The sequence below is a fragment of the Thrips palmi genome, unplaced genomic scaffold (assembly GCF_012932325.1).
Source record: "Thrips palmi isolate BJ-2018 unplaced genomic scaffold, TpBJ-2018v1 HiC_scaffold_18, whole genome shotgun sequence".
In the NCBI taxonomy this organism is placed as follows: Eukaryota; Metazoa; Arthropoda; class Insecta; order Thysanoptera; family Thripidae; genus Thrips; species Thrips palmi.
This window is the reverse complement of record NW_023144627.1, coordinates 11989255-12004153: the sequence shown is the minus strand read 5'-3', so window position 1 is coordinate 12004153 and position 14899 is coordinate 11989255. Positions and strand designations below refer to the sequence as shown.

The following is a 14899-nucleotide window of genomic DNA, read 5'->3' as shown; positions in this document are numbered from 1 at the left end:
GAGAGAGAGAGAGAGAGAGAGTGAGGGAGAGAGAGAGAGAGAGAGAGAGAGAGAGAGAGAGAGGGGGGGGGGAGAGAAAGAGAGATGGAGACACAGAAGGAGCGACGTCATAGGCAAAGAATGGCACATATGAACGGTGTCATGTTATTACGTGGTGGGCGCAGTCTTCCGCGATGAATGCATTACCTCGTCACGTCGTGTGTATGTGTGTGTGTGTGTGCGTGCGCACGATGTGTACGCAGGGTGTGGGCCCCACGCATCCCTCATCCTCACCACTGACACACCCACTGTACCATTGCGACTTTCATACATTGTAAATTCCTTCGGTGACCAAGTAAAAGAGGTGCGCCTCCCCTCCCACGCACGCACACGCACGCACACGCACGTTCCACGCGAGGCTCCACGTGCGCTGAGGCGAGCGCGATGCCGGGGGAGAGGGTCCCTGGGGCGGGCTGGCTGGGGCGCACAGTGGGCCAGAAGACCGGTGGAGGCGGCCAAAACTCGAGACGCGTTTTGAGCTCCAGAGTCGCTGAATGGGACTCGAACCGAACGTGTGACCCCACCAATGGATTCCTCGTTCGGAGAGCAATCCATTGGTGGGGTCACACGTTCGGTTCGAGTGCCGTTTAGCGACTCTGGAGCTCAAAACGCGTCTAGAGTTTTGGCCACCTCCACCGGTCTTCTGGCCCACTGTGCGGCGCCACGACGTTTGCGCCGTTCGCCAGTAATCATGCCGCTAAGCAGCGCTAAGCAGTCGTGGGAGGGCCGCAATCCTCAACGGAGCGCTTTGGCGGGGACGGTACCAGTGCCTTGCCGTCGCGGCTCTGTCGCGGCGACGAAGCCGCCAAGCCGAGTGGGGCGCCTTGGCTTGCCTTGGCTTGACTCTGCGGTGCGCTGAGGAAACGCCCCTTGTTCGACCGGAATTTAGTCGTGTGTACAGTGTAGGGGAACGGGGGGACCGACGACGCCGAACCTCGTATGCCGTGTGCCGTGCCAGTGGCTACACCGCGAAAGCCGCTTTGGGTTTTCATCCCCGGACGGACCGGTGAGAGACCCGACCAGAGCCCCGCCAGGCACGTCGATTCGGGTTTCCCTCGGGGTTTCCCCAGGCCTCGGTGTTTTTCCGGATTTTTCTATGGTGCACAGGCAGCGGCTCGGAAAGGCCTTCGCATCTTGCGAATAGTGCAGGAAGGCATGCTGTGCAACCACCGCACAGTGGGCCGGAAGACCGGTGGAGACGGCCAAAACTCTAGACGCGTTTTGAGCTCCAGAGTCGCTAAGGGACTTGAACCGAACGTGTGACTTCGCCAATGGACTCCTCGTTCAGAGAGCAATCCATTGGTGGGGTCACACGCTCGGTTCGAGTCCCGTTTAGCGACTGGAGCTCAAAACGCGTCGAGAGTTTTTGCCGCCTCCACCGGTCTTCTGGCCCACTGTGCACCGCGTACAAAGCAAACAAAATCTCAAATTCCGCTTACCACGCTTTTATCAAGAGCATGGCTCTGGTGAGCTATGGGCCCTCAAATCTGGGCCTCGCTGGTCGAGATCGCCGCCTGATCATGTGTGGTCTAGCCCTAAATGGTAATGGTAATGGAGTGTGGGCCAGCCCGCCGGCCTGCCGTGCGCTGCGGTCGCACGGCGCCCAGCGCGCGTGGTGCGAGTGAAGGCGATTCGGTTCGATGGGAGTGGAGATCGAACGGGGTTCGTGCCGCTGCACTGCGCTGCACTGTGCTCGACTGTGCTGCACCACGCGGCGCGGCCACGAGTGTACGGCTTCTGTATACTCCCAAGGGCCCCGCCGAGGCCCCGCCCAGGCCACGCCAAAGTCGCCACGAAGGTCCACGAGGACGCCGGCGGGATGGGGCTGCCAGGGGCTGCGGGACTGCACCGCGCACGCCACCGTGCAGCACCGCAAAGATTTCGCTCGTGCGGTTGAAGCACCAGGGCCGCGCAGTGGGTCAGAAGACCGGTGGAGGCTACCAAAACTCTAGACGCGTTTTCAGCTCCAGAGTCAAGGGGAATCCAACTCAAGATTTTCATGTACACTGATTAGATATAGAGTATGATTACATGTGATTTCTTTTGATTATTTTATTATTTATCACTGATTATAGGCGGTTATTATGTTGATTATTGGGAAATATTAGGGATCATTTGAGCGCCGACCTCGGAAAGCTGTTAAAGTGTCGGAAATTCAATATTGGTGACTTTGGGCAGCCACTGCGTCAAATTTAGTTGCGGTCATAGACCTTCCTCAACGCCTTACTATTCTGAAGACCCTACTCTTTCATGCCCTGCCTCGGGAAGGCTTTGACCGCTGATAGTTTGGGAGCAGTGGTCTCGCAAAAATGGTCAAAAAGTGAATGAATTTCAGAAAATCACCGTTTTAGCTGACTTTGAGCGGTCACTGCATCCAATTTAGTTGCGGTCAAAGGCCTCCCTCGACGCCTTACTATTCTGAAGACCCTACTCTTTCATGCCCTGCCTCGGGAAGGCTTTGACCGCTGATAGTTTGGGAGCAGTGGTCTCGCAAAAATGGTCAAAAAGTGAATGAATTTCAGAAAATCGCCGTTTTTGCTGACTTTGAGCGGTCACTGCATCCAATTTAGTTGCGGTCAAAGGCCTCCCTCGACGCCTTACTATTCTGAAGACCCTACTCTTTCATGCCCTGCCTCAGGGAAGGCTTGGACCGCCGAAAGTTTGGGAGCAGTAGTCTCGCAATAACGGTCGAAAAGTGAATGAATTTCAGAAACTCGCCGCTTTTGCTGACTTTGAGCGATCACTGCATCCAATTTAGTTGCCGTCAAAGGCCTCCTACGACGCCTGAGTGTTATAAAGACCCTTTCCTTCTCAACTGCTCTTCGGAGAGGCTGAATCCGCCGGGAGTTTCGGTGCAGTGATCGGGCGAAAATGCTTACAGACTAGTTACAACGCTAAGCTAGGTCGCCAGCGCGAGCGGCGGCGGCTCGGCGCGCGCAGCGCCATCTCGCGGCGACTCGCGGAACCTCGTCCGCGCGCGAGGTCAGTTTGAGCGGTGACAAAATGTACACTTTTTTTTTCATCTGAAAATCTACGGTGCTATAACCAGGCGCCGAAAATTGAATCCGCGAAAATTCCTCCCTCCTTGTGTGTGTTTGTTTGGGGGGTGAGGGGGCAGGCTGGGGGCAGATCCCCGCCGTCACGCGACCGAACGAAGACCGTCGCGGTGGCCGCCAAGCCGAGCCGGTTCGGCGCGCCCCGCCTTCATTTGTGGGTTGCATGTTGTGCACTTCGCCGCGCTCTTCCCCGGCCCCGCGGCCTCGCGGCCCCCGTGCATCGGGTATCACTGCACACGGCCCCCCCAGTGCGCCAGCCCCACCCCGCCACGCCACGCCACTCCCACGAGCAGCCAGGCATGCCACGACAACAACCAAATTGTGTGAACATTCATCGAACGCGGGAAAACCACGCCGCGGCGTTTTTCTCTCTTTTTGTCTTTCTCTCGCTCCAATCAGGCAGATGGGGTGGAGAGAGAGAGAGAGGGGGGGGGGGGCGGCAGAGAGACAGAGAGACCGCCGGGGGCAGCGTGGGCCTAGTTGGTCGAGAAAGCGGTTTCGTTGTTTTGGCAGTGGTTTCGTGGCGTTTTTAGTGATAGTTCATTCCGCGTCTCTCTCTTTTTCTCTCAGTCTGTCTCTGTGTTATGAGCTGTGTGTGTGTGTGTGTCTCTCTCTCTCTCTCTCTCTCTCTCTCTCTCTCTCTCTCTCTCTCTCTCTCTCTCTCTCTCTCTCTCTCTCTCTCTCTCTCTGTGTGTGTGTGTGTGTGTGTGTGTGTTTCTCTCGATCGATTTGTACTTGATTCCGTGACGCTTGTCTAGAACAGAGTCTGGTCCTTGGAGGCGATCTGCAAAAGCAGTCTCCCTCTTTAACCTTGTTAGTCATCTACTACTTCTCGTAGGCACACCACTAAACTCTCTGCCTGTGTTTCGCCCTCCACATTGTTGCTCCACTATGATGTGGCGGCGGCCTAATTTGTGTTTACTTTTCCCATGTTTTCACGTGTTTCTGACTTTCCCCGCCGTAAATATTGCCGGTTTGAAGGTTCTCTCCGCGCGGGCCGCTACAGTGTGGCCGCCAGAATGCCCGAATGTTTACGCGGCCCCCTCCCCAGCCTCCACCCCAGCTGCGGCCTCCGGGTCCGCCCGCCCCGCCCGCCTGCCCCTGAGTCGCATAAAACACTGTGATATTTCATCGCTTTCCGCCCGCCCGGTCATCCCTATTTATTTTGGCCTCGCTGCTAATTTTCCACGTTTCAGTTTTATAGTCTTCTTCACTGCACACACTTTCCCCGCCTCCTCGCTCTCCGTCTTTCGGCCCCTATTTTGGGTGCCGTTTGTTTCCCTCTCTCTCTTTTTCCTCTTTTTGTTTCCATTTGCGTTTCCTTTGTCGCACTGCCCGCACGCGGCCTTCTTTGCCTCGCCACCCCCGACGCCCCGACCAAGGCCCCGACACCCCCGGCCCGCCGCCGCCCCAACCCCCGTCGGGGCCCGAAATGCAGGCGTGCGACAAGGACGCCACACCTCGCCCCCCATTATTCAGAGAGTGCGAAATTGGCCCGCGTGTGAGCGTGTGTGTGTGTGTGGTGTGTGTGTGCGTGTGTGCGAGTGCGTGTGTGTACTGCGGGTGTAAGCTTGTGTCCTTGTGTGTGTGTGCGTTATGTCTACGACGTGCGTGCGAGTTTGTTTTGCAGTGTGCGCGCGTGCGACTTTGCGTTAGTGTCAGTGTGTCCAACAGAAGCAGAACATATTGTTTTCTCGGCGGTGCTGCGAGGTGCGCTACCCCGGCGTCGCAGGGGCGGGGGCGGGGGTCGCACTGGCCTCGTCCTGTGCCGACTGATTTCGAAAAGAGTCGTTTTGTCGCTCTGTCTCCGTCGCACTCGTGGGCCGGGCCGCGGGGGTGCGAGAGAGACAGGGTGAGTCGTGGGGTGCGGCCTCGGACACGCACCGAGCCACGCACGGCCCATATCAGCCCTGTTTACCCTGGCCCACCCCGGGCAGGACCAAGCCGGCCCGGCTTAAAATCAGTACGTTCACTCTTCGCTTTCCATAACACGGGGGGCGTCCATAAATTATGCACTTTCATTTTGCTTCTTTTGCGCGGCCGGCGTGTGAGTCTGCGACTCGCGGGGTGCATATCGCAGCCTGCTCAACATGGAGAGTGCGCGAGGGGAAAAAAAGGCGCGAAAAAAAAGTCTTTTGACGCGGTAGTTGAACCCCCGGCGCCGCTGGAAAGGATTTCGAGAAACTCAATAATAGCGTTACAGCCACCCTTCCGTGGCAACGGCAGGGAGGGGCCTTCCGGAAATTTTGCATAATAGTTGCTGGACCGCCCCTCCCAGTGTGGGAGCCGCGAGGCAGGGCACGTGCGCGGCCCACAGGGTGGCCAACAGGCCCAGATTAGTGTATCTTTCCATTTCGTTTTCTCTCTCTTTTTCCTTTGCTCCTTATTCCAAGTTATTTGATTTCCAGCCTCCCTCCTTCCCCCTCCTTGGGGCCGCCGCAGCAGACCGCTATCACATCCGTCATTTCCTTCTGTTTTGTTGAGCTTTATGCTTTTCGGTTGGCAATTGTAATTATATGGTCGAGAGAGCGGGGCCGCCGCGCCAATGGAAAAACGGTTTGGGCGGCACCGCGTGGCGGGGCGTGGCGTGGCGGGGCGGGGCGGGGCGGGGCGGGGCGGGGCGGGGCGGGGCGCGTGGCTCCACAGATTGCGGCGCGGTTTGGCGCGCTTTGCGCTGGAGCTAGACAGAGGGAAAGGACTCGCTGAAAAAAGTAAACAGTGGCGTGCGCACGAGGCGGCCGAGGCGAGCGTCCCGGCGGCACGGCGGCATCTCGACGCTCAAGACAGCAGCGCGTGTCTGTGATAACCCCGCGGGAAATGAAATAAAAACACACGGGAAGGGGTGAGCCTCGAGCGCCCCGCGCCCCGCCGCGCCTCAAATGAAGGGGAAAATTCGGACAAAGAGAGCGATTTTTGAATGCGTAAAGTTGAGTCTGAATCGGTCGTTAATCCTCTAAGGCGGTGCCGGGGCCCCTTTTTTTTTTCAAGTTTCGGCACGTGATGTCTGGCGGCGTGGGGACGCCAAAACGCCACGGGGCCTCCGTTCCCCGAGCCAGCCGCCTTGTGTGTGTTTGTTGCAGAATGTCTTTTTCTAGCGAGGGAGAAGGGCAGGGGACCGCAGCGGGTGCGGCTCACGGGACGCCCCAAGTAATCCATTCCAGTTTGCGCCGTTTTTTAAACTCATTTTTAACCAGCCGCAGCCGCAGCGCGGCCCCCGAAAAATAAAGACTTAGCCAGGTGCGGGACGCGAAAGACTAGCCGTGCGGACCACTTATCTTGGTTAACACTCATCCCCGCGTGGCGCCGGCCGCGACAGCCGCGGTGGACATTATTAGGCACCCCGTCGCGATCTCGGTATGAAAAACGCGGCGCGGAACACCGAACACGCGGCGAAGCGCGCCCGCGACCGCCAAGGGTTGAAAACCCCATCTGTCGCGCGGTGTTGTTGTTGTTGTTGTTTCTGACTCATCAGCGCGGTTTCACTGAGTTGCGGGCTCCGCCGGGCTCCGCGAAGGCGTCGGTAACGGGTGGCTGGGTTATAAACAGGCCGCGGTGAGTGGCGACGCGACTCCACCCGGACCGGTTTGACGACGTGGTGGCGGCCTGGCGGCCCGGCGGCGCACCCGCCGGGTACTCCCCGACCTCCCCGTCGTCCTCCCCCCGCGGCCCCCGCCGCGCCCTGGAGCGATAACCTGCTACCTCGCCGCGTCCTCGTTGGCCTCGTGCGGCACGGCACGGCCCGGCACGGCCCGCACGACCGCCAGTGCGCGGTCCCCAACCCCAACCCCTTTAACACCCTCAACTTTGCCCCTCAATTTCCTGGTGCCGGTTGCGGCGCTCGCGGTCCCCGGCAGCGCGGCTCCCCGTCGCCGCCCTGGTGGTGGTGATCACCCATGCCGCCGTCGTCGTCGGGATGCAGTGGTCCAGGCATCGTGTCGCCCCGGTCGTCATGGTGGTGATGGGGGTTCGCGCCAACGGCCGTCCCAGGTTGACGGCGGCGTGGTCGGAGGATCGCGTCGGGGTCGTGCCCCTGGTGACGGCGGAGGGAGCACTCACCTGGACGCGCGGCGATGGCGGGGCGATGGCGGGGCGGGAGTCGAAGGCCGGCGCGGACCTCACCGGCCTACCGGCCTGGCCTACCAGCCTGGCCTACCGGCTACCCAGACGGCGTGCCGGCGAACAGGTGCCGATCAGCTGTCAGCGCTGTCAGCCCGCCGGCGTGCGCGACATGGCAGCCAATGGCAGCACGGCACGCGTGCGCTCGGCGTGCGCTCGGCGTCACGCCTCGGCGGCACTACACTGCGGGGGCTCGCGAAGCACGAGGCGCGCGCGGACACGGCAGCGCTCGCGTCGTCGCGTCGGCGAGTTGCTGGCGGCAGGGGCGGCAGGGCAGCACTTCCACCCCGGACGGCAGCCAACAGCGAACTGGCTGGCCCGGCTCCACCGCCGCAGTGGCAGTGCCGTGCGCGCTGCGCGCCAAACCACCCCTCCAGCCGGCGGACGCCCCCACGCCCCCACCGCCCCCAGCGCCCCCGCCCCCACCGCCCCCACGCCCCCGCGGCACCCACCTAGTACCCCGCAGCAGTTATCAAAGCAGGGGAACGTAGGATGGGGTACCCGGGGACGCCGGACCAGAGCTTAGCAGCAAGGGATGGGGGCGGGAGAGGTCGAGCACGGGCCGGGGTCGCTATTCGGAAACCCGCGACAGGTGACAAAAACCCTCCACCCAAATTCCAGTTCAAGAATGTTTTCTTTTCATTTTTCAAAAACTGACAACACGGAGAGTCAAGCTGTGCGCGCTGTGTCACAGGCTGTTTTGGCTGCTTGTTGTCTGCTCCACGTGCTGGCGGTGCTGGCGATGCTGGCCGGGGAGAGCGACAGAGAGCGAGAGAGGGAGACAGCGCCCGGGAGGTTGGCATCCCGTCCGACGGCGGCGTTGAAGAGGAGGCGGCGACACGCGACACGGCCAGACAAGAATAATCCCCTGCAGAGCGTGCGTGTGTGTGTGTGTGTGTGTGTGTGTGTGTGTGTGTGTGGTGTGTGTGTGTGTGTGTGTGTGTGTGTGTGTGTGTGTGTGTGTGTGGAGGAGTACGCGGCGAGTACACTTTGCGACTTAAGTAGGCTCCACGGAGGAAGCGTTCTCACGAACACAAGTCGAGCGACTCCTGGGGACACGGCCGACAACGAGTCTCGGCTGTGGGGATATTGTTCGCGTCGCGTTCGTCCCTGTCTCTCGCACTCGCGGGGCGTCGCCAGGGGTGCGAGAGAGACAGAGCAATCCATTGGTGGGGTCACACGTTCGGTTCGAGTCCCATTTAGCGACCCTTGAGCTCAAAACGCGTCTCGAATTTTGTCCGCCTCCACCGGTCTTCTGGCCCACTGTGCACTGCCCGAAATCAGCGTGCGGCTTGCCCCACCAGGCCGGGCCGGAAGGCGTGTCTGCATTCGGAGGACGCCTCACTGGATTGTGGGTTGCCGGCAGCTGGCCGCGGTCGGCCGCTGCCGCGCTGGGTAGGCTTGTTACGTCATGAGCTCGCGTGAGAGTGAGAGAGGGCGAGCATCAACCTGTCCCGCTACCGCCCGCTACCGCCAGCTACCGCTCACTGCAGGGACAGGGTCAAGATGAAATCGAGTCACGCAGCCGGTGGTTAACCTCCGTTTATTCCTCTTTCCAGTTACATAATCGGCATGACTCGGCCGCTTGGGGCCTGCCAGAACACGATACGATATCACAGCATTTTGAAACGTGGCTTTCGGACGCAAGCAGTGTGATGGTACGCGGTAAAAGGATGAACAGTTAGTGCGGACGTAACTTGAATCTTTTACAGAGTAGGTGGGCGACGCTTGCCCCGGCTTGCCCTGTCCGTCGTGAAGCTGCTACTTCGGGCATCAGCAGATCCGAGGACAGAAACGGACGTGGCACGCAGACCGACGCGACGGACCGTCGGCGACGCCGTCGGCTGTCCGAACCAGCACACTGCACTGCGCGTGCGGCCTTTGACTCGAACCTCAACAGTATCACAGTTGGCGCAACACTCTGTCTCGTCCCACGCGGGGCCTTACGACCGCTTATGCTTGGGGGCCTTGTCCGCCTTGGCGCCGCCGAGCAGGCGCCGCGCGGCCCAGACGACCGCCAGGACGGCGGCGGCGACCATGGCCAGGGCCAGGGCGACGACGTCCAGCAGCAGGTACTGGTACAGGGGCATGTCCGCGCCGAGGGGGCGCAGGTGCTTGGCGCCGCGGTTCCGCACCACGTACTCGATCCACCACACTGCCTCCGCCATGGCGGCGCGGGGGCGGTCGCGGAACAGCCGCGCCACCTCCTTGGCGCGCTGCAGGTACCTGGAAAAGCGGAAACAAATCGTTGGGGGTTTAAAGACGTGCCCGCGCCGCCCGCCTCCGCGGAAACACCGCAAAACGAGCATCTCACCGCGGGTTGGACACCATGCCGTGGATCTTGGCGTGCACGTAGTCCGCCGTCATGAGGGCGGAGTCCATCTTCTCCGCGATGCCCAGCGACATGTAGAGCTCGATGTTGGACATCTGGTCGGCGAACAGCGGAATGCCCAGCATGGGCACGCTGGAGTGTAGCGACTCTAGGGTGCCCATGAGGCCACCGTGGGTGATGAACAGCACAGTCTTAGGGTGGGCTGCATAAGGACAAAAGGGCGCATCTCAAAATCGATCTAATTTAAAGGGTTCGGAAGATCCCCTATTGTTTTCGGTCTGCGTGACGAATGAAGGTTGCCATCAAATTTAACCTCAAAAAGTTTGCCACGCATCAAATTTGCTGCGTGGCAACCTAACCTAACCAAACCTAACCTAACCTAACCCAACCTAACTCAACCTAACCTGACCATCAAATTTGCTGCGTGGCAACCCGAAAAAGTTTACGACGCATCAAATTTGCCCGGTAGCCGGGCAGCAAATTTGATTCGAGTAGCATTGGAATTTTTAAGTTTTTTCGATAGCGTGACTTACTGAGGATGTCCATCTGGGGCAGCCACTTGGCGACGCGCACGTTGGCGGGGACCTGCAGCCCGTCGTCCTCCCACTTCCAGAGCACGCGCTGCGGCAGCTTGGCGAAGGCGGCGAGCAGCGCGTCGCGCATGGCGGCCGGCATGGTGGCGGCGCGGATGAGGGAGCCCAGCGAGAAGAAGACGACGCCGTGCTGCGCCTCGTCCATCCACGCGCGCAGCGAGGAGTCCAGCTTGCCGGGGGGCGCCTGCGAGCAGAGGCAGTTGCTGTGGTCGGCCGTCTAGGTTGCACCGCCTCGGCACCGCCGGAGTGGGACGGGGACGGTGGATGGACCCTCGCGATAAACGTACCGGGATCGCACCCACCCGCCGGGGTGGGTACAACCATCGCGCGATGGCCGTACCCCTTGGTACACTTCTCCGAATGGTACGGTACATTCATGGCACGACATGGGCAAGTCAAGACAATGTCACGCACCTTGATGTGCAGGCCGCCGACGTGCACCAGGTTGGGCACCACGGGCCTGGCGGCGTGGATGCTCACGTGCCGGTTGAGCAGGATGAGGCTGGTGTTCTTGACGAGCTGGTGGAGCGGCGGCACGCCCGGCCCGAAGAACTCGCGCACCACCTCGTCGCTCGCGTCCTGCAGGTGGGCCTGCGCGAAGGGGAAGCGCGTTCACAAAACACGTAACACAGTGGACGGCTCAGGCGGCGCGCTGCCCCCGCCTACCTCACCTTGAACAGGTAGTTGATCCACAGCGTACTGGCCGTGTTGCAGAAGCGCTGCCACAGCGTCATGGGCCCGCTCAGGTCGGTGAAGACGTTGTTGATGTAGGCCGGGTTGTCGACGGAGCCGATGCGCTCGTGCATCCAGGACACGTCGGGCGCCGAGGACACGGTGACCACGGGCAGGCCCAGCTTGTGCGGCACGGCGGCCCAGCAGTCCGACGCGAACACCTCGGTGAGCACCACGTCGAAGCGGCCGTAGCCGCCGCGCATCAGCTTGTCGAAGGCCGGCATCGAGAACACCTGCCGGCAGAGGCTGTTGCCGGCGCGCTCCTTGATGATCATCAGGGCCTTGTACATCTCCATGCCGGGCAGGCTCCACGCCGACGTGGACACCATGTCGAACGTGAAGGTGCTGATGAGGGAGGGCCGGCCGCCCGACGTGTCGATGTCGGTCCAGTTGGCCACGGCCTTCTTGTTGGGGAACGGGCTGAACAGCACCACCTCGTGGCCGCTCTCCACCAGCCCCTCCGCCAGCGCCTGCGCACAAAAGAATGCGCTCAGTGGGATTCGAACCCGCGATCCAAGGCCGCGCAGCTTCCTACCAGCCCTTGGAAAGATTAAGACTCGCGCTGGGGTTTGAAGCCTTTGTTGTTCGTCGCTGCTGCAGACTTACTCCGTCGCCCCGTCTCTCTCGCACCCATAAGAAACGCCCCATGAGAGCGAGAGAGACAGGGCGCCGGTGTCCCGCGAGCGTCGGGCGCGTTTAGCGGAGTTGGAATCCCTCATCTAGACTGGAGTGAGCAGGCCAAGAGATAGGCCGATAACGGCAGTACAGTGGCGCACGGCGCACACGGAACCGAGCCAACAGTTTATCGGGCGGGAGAGAGAAAGAAAGCACGAGGTTCTTTGTCGTAGCTCCTGTGGGTGCAGTGGCCCTGCACTGACGGCGACACACGTCGGGGCCCAGGTGCGCCGAGTCACTGCCGCCACTTTACATTTCATTCCGAAGAAAACGACCAACGCTGCAGACTGGCCATTTCCAGGTTGTGCTTTCCACTCACTCGGCGCGGTAGTGCTGCGATTTACGCTCCGCTCACCTTGAACATCAAGAAGTGGCTGTGGGCGGGCAGCGGGAACAGCCCCAGCACCCGCAGCGCGTCGGCGGGCGCGGGGCCGCGGCATGCCGCCAGCACCACCAGGAGGCCGAGCGCCAGCGTCGCGCCTCGCGCGCCAGCCATGCCGATGGAGTGCCTGCCGGAAGTCCTGCAACCAATCAGCGGGTCAGTGGCACTACTGGCACTTCGACGCCTCGCGTCGCCCCGTCGATAAGCCTTCAGGAGCACATGCGCACATGCACACACACACACACACCACCGGTTTGCTGGACATGCCGTGGCCATGCCGGGGCAGCGTGATCGCCCGAGTCACACTTTGCTAACAATCGGCTCTAGTCGGCATTGCGAAAAGTCAAGCCGTTTTTCCGAACATGTACGTACACAGAGAGAATCACAGACGTTCTCAATAAAAATGACAGACAGGTTCACACTGAAATCTTAAAACTTCAAAGAAAGACGTCTGCTTTCTCGCTCTCGCTCACATTATTGCCGGCGTCTGCTCTCTCTTTACCAGAAGCTCCTCCCCGACGCGATGTTCCACATCGTGCCCCTGATAACGGTCCGCCACTCACGAAATGCGCGCCAGGCGGCACGCACGAGCAAGTCGGCGACTCAGCGACTCTTGCCTGGCGGCGCCTCGCGGGGCCTCGCGGTGCCTCGCGGTTCGGGAGGAACACCGACTAGCAAACACGCCGCGAGGACGCCGAGGCACGCCGAGGCACGCCGCACACTCGCAGACACACACACAATGAGCCGCCGGATTCCCGAGGCACACAACTCACCACAGACGCACACATACACTCACACACTGCACTGGCATGAGCACGCACGCGTAAACACACTCACACTGGCGCACCGACGAACACTGTCATGTCAACACACACAGTTGGCTGGACCCCCTGGCAGTCAACCTCACGCGCGGTTTTCCGGCACTACTTACTGCTCTGGTTAGTCCCTTTCCCGCCTTTCTTCCAGTGCCGTGTCGAGACTCCGCGCCGCGTCGTCGCTGCCGCTACCCCGTGCGCTGCCTACGGCCCTGCCGCCCTGCGCGTGGAGTATGACCGTGCGCGGCTGGACCGGACCGCGCTCGCCACCGACTGACGGACTGGGACCGACTGACTAGTAGATCGGAGCTTCGCGACGCGGCGAGGCGCTCTAGAGGCACGGCGGCCACTCCGGCGTGACTGGCAGATCTAGTGAATAGAGCCTGGTGGGGCTGGGCTGGGCTCGCGTAGCCTGACTGGGCCTGACCCCGCGGGAACGCTGCCCCGCCCCGCCCCGCCCCGCCCCGCCCCGCCCCGCCCCGCCCCGCCGATCTCGGCCCCGTGCTCTAGACCGTCTTGATGCAACGCGGACGCTCGCCTTTGACAGCAGCGACGCCCACCACCACAAACATGCCACACCAAAAAATAAAAAGATTACAAAAATGAGCTGATTTTATGGCTGCAGCGCGACGCTGTCCCCGACCCTGAGTTGAAGAACCCGAGTCCACGAAACTATGTGGAGCGAGATTGTAACGTGATATCTGCTGCAGCGGTCCTCGTGTAAACAACACTTTGTAAGTGTCAATCAGCTGTTGGGATTAACACGCCGAGCCTCCCAGGAATTGTATCACTATCGCGGCTATGAATAGCGGTGACCGCGCGGCGACAAGACCTTTATCAATCACGACCTGCAAGTCATTGCACCACCGCGGTAGTGCCAGTGGGGTGGCTGCACCTGGAGGACCGGTATATTTTATAGCTCAGGTCAGCGCAGGCCTAGCTTTACAAAGGAAACTTTTTTCAAAAATTAAAGATCACTACTCTGATTTGCGCTCTGATTTGTGCCTGTCAGTGTGGTTTTTGTTGTTTTTTCCACGCGAGATTGGCGCCGTCATGGAGGAGGGTCGCGGCCTTGACTTATCAACCGGGCGCTAATTGCCTCGCTGATGAAGCGGCTCTTGCTCCTCCGGCCGACGCCGTGACACGCCGTGTGTCTCGGAGTGACTGTCGGCAAAAATGACGGCTTCATTGGCGTGGCGGATTGCGACTGGGATTGCGGAGACGAGTGGAAACGCGTGGAAACGCCGCGCCCGCCGGGCAGGGCAGGGCAGGCAACCCATCGCGCTCTTCTAGCGCAGCTTCGGGCCGCGGCCGCGCGAGGCCGCCACTGCGCCAGTGTCGGTGCGTGCGGACGGCGGCGGTGTCGTCGTCGCCCCGTGCAACGCGGGAGACACAGCATCCCTAAAAATACACGTGGCGGGGGATTGAACCCGCGTCGCTACGCGTCGCGCGTCGCAGCCGCATCGGCGCTCTGCGGGGGGGCGGCCTCTGGTCGAGCCGGGCGAAGGTGCATCCGGGGTAGGGTGCTGCAGCCTAGCCGCCGCCGGGGACGACCATTTCAGGGGGAGGGGGACAGGAAATCAGCTTCTTCCGACATACGGATCGTCGCGCGGCGCGGACTCTCGGCACAAATCCGTTTTTCAGTCGATTCAGATTCCCGATCCGCTGCGACGCACAGCGCGCGGTATGGTAATCCTGCATTGTAGCCGTTTGGCCCTGACAGGCGGGCTCGCAGCGCAACGCGAGCTTTTTGCTTTCCGCTGTCGTCGAGTTATCCCTCTTTGTTTCGGCGGCCAGGTTCGGGGGTCCGGGTTGTCGCTGGACCCAGGTCCAACATGACTAACCTAACCTAACCCACAGCCGGCTAGTTACGCTACACTGCGACCCTATTTCGACCCCGACACTGGAAGGCCAGGGCCGCCGCGTGCCCGTGACGCGCCCCTCGCGTGCGGGACGCGTGCCAGCCGAACGCCCCTTCGGCACCCTTCGGGCCCTGAGCCCTTCGGCGGCGCACGAGTGCGACGGAGACGCGCTTCGGCCGTCGGCGTGGTGCACTTGCCGGGGGCGCCGGCGGCGACCGGCCTCGACTTGCCGCGTGCCTGCCGTGCGTCGCCGTGCGTGGCCGTGCGTCGCCGCCGCAGTCGTGTGCCGCGCACGCG

The 14899-nt window shown here is 61.2% G+C and overlaps 2 protein-coding genes across 3 annotated transcripts in view; both read right to left on the bottom strand.

The window, feature by feature from the left end:
• LOC117644713 overlaps positions 1–1547 on the bottom strand; it is a 79274-nt gene extending 77727 nt beyond the window's left edge. The window contains exon 1 of the mRNA XM_034384326.1: positions 1479–1547. The gene's annotated coding sequence lies outside the window, so the exon portion shown is untranslated. The remainder of the gene's footprint in view (positions 1–1478) is intronic.
• A 7188-nt stretch (positions 1548–8735) lies between these two features.
• Positions 8736–13074, bottom strand: LOC117645068 (UDP-glucuronosyltransferase 2B15-like). Of its 2 annotated transcripts, none has more exons than XM_034384975.1 (7): positions 12857–13074; positions 11899–12064; positions 10808–11338; positions 10551–10727; positions 10077–10320; positions 9526–9745; positions 8736–9437 (listed from the first exon to the last, which is right to left on the bottom strand). In XM_034384975.1, exons 2-7 carry the CDS (start codon positions 12037–12039, stop codon positions 9155–9157), a joined length of 1596 nt encoding a protein of 531 aa, XP_034240866.1. In that variant the 5' UTR covers positions 12040–12064; positions 12857–13074; the 3' UTR covers positions 8736–9154. The 2 variants fall into 2 exon arrangements, with proteins under 2 accessions (XP_034240866.1, XP_034240865.1); XM_034384974.1 differs by lacking the exon at positions 12857–13074 and adding an exon at positions 12399–12415.
• Between the last annotated feature and the right edge of the window lie 1825 nt (positions 13075–14899).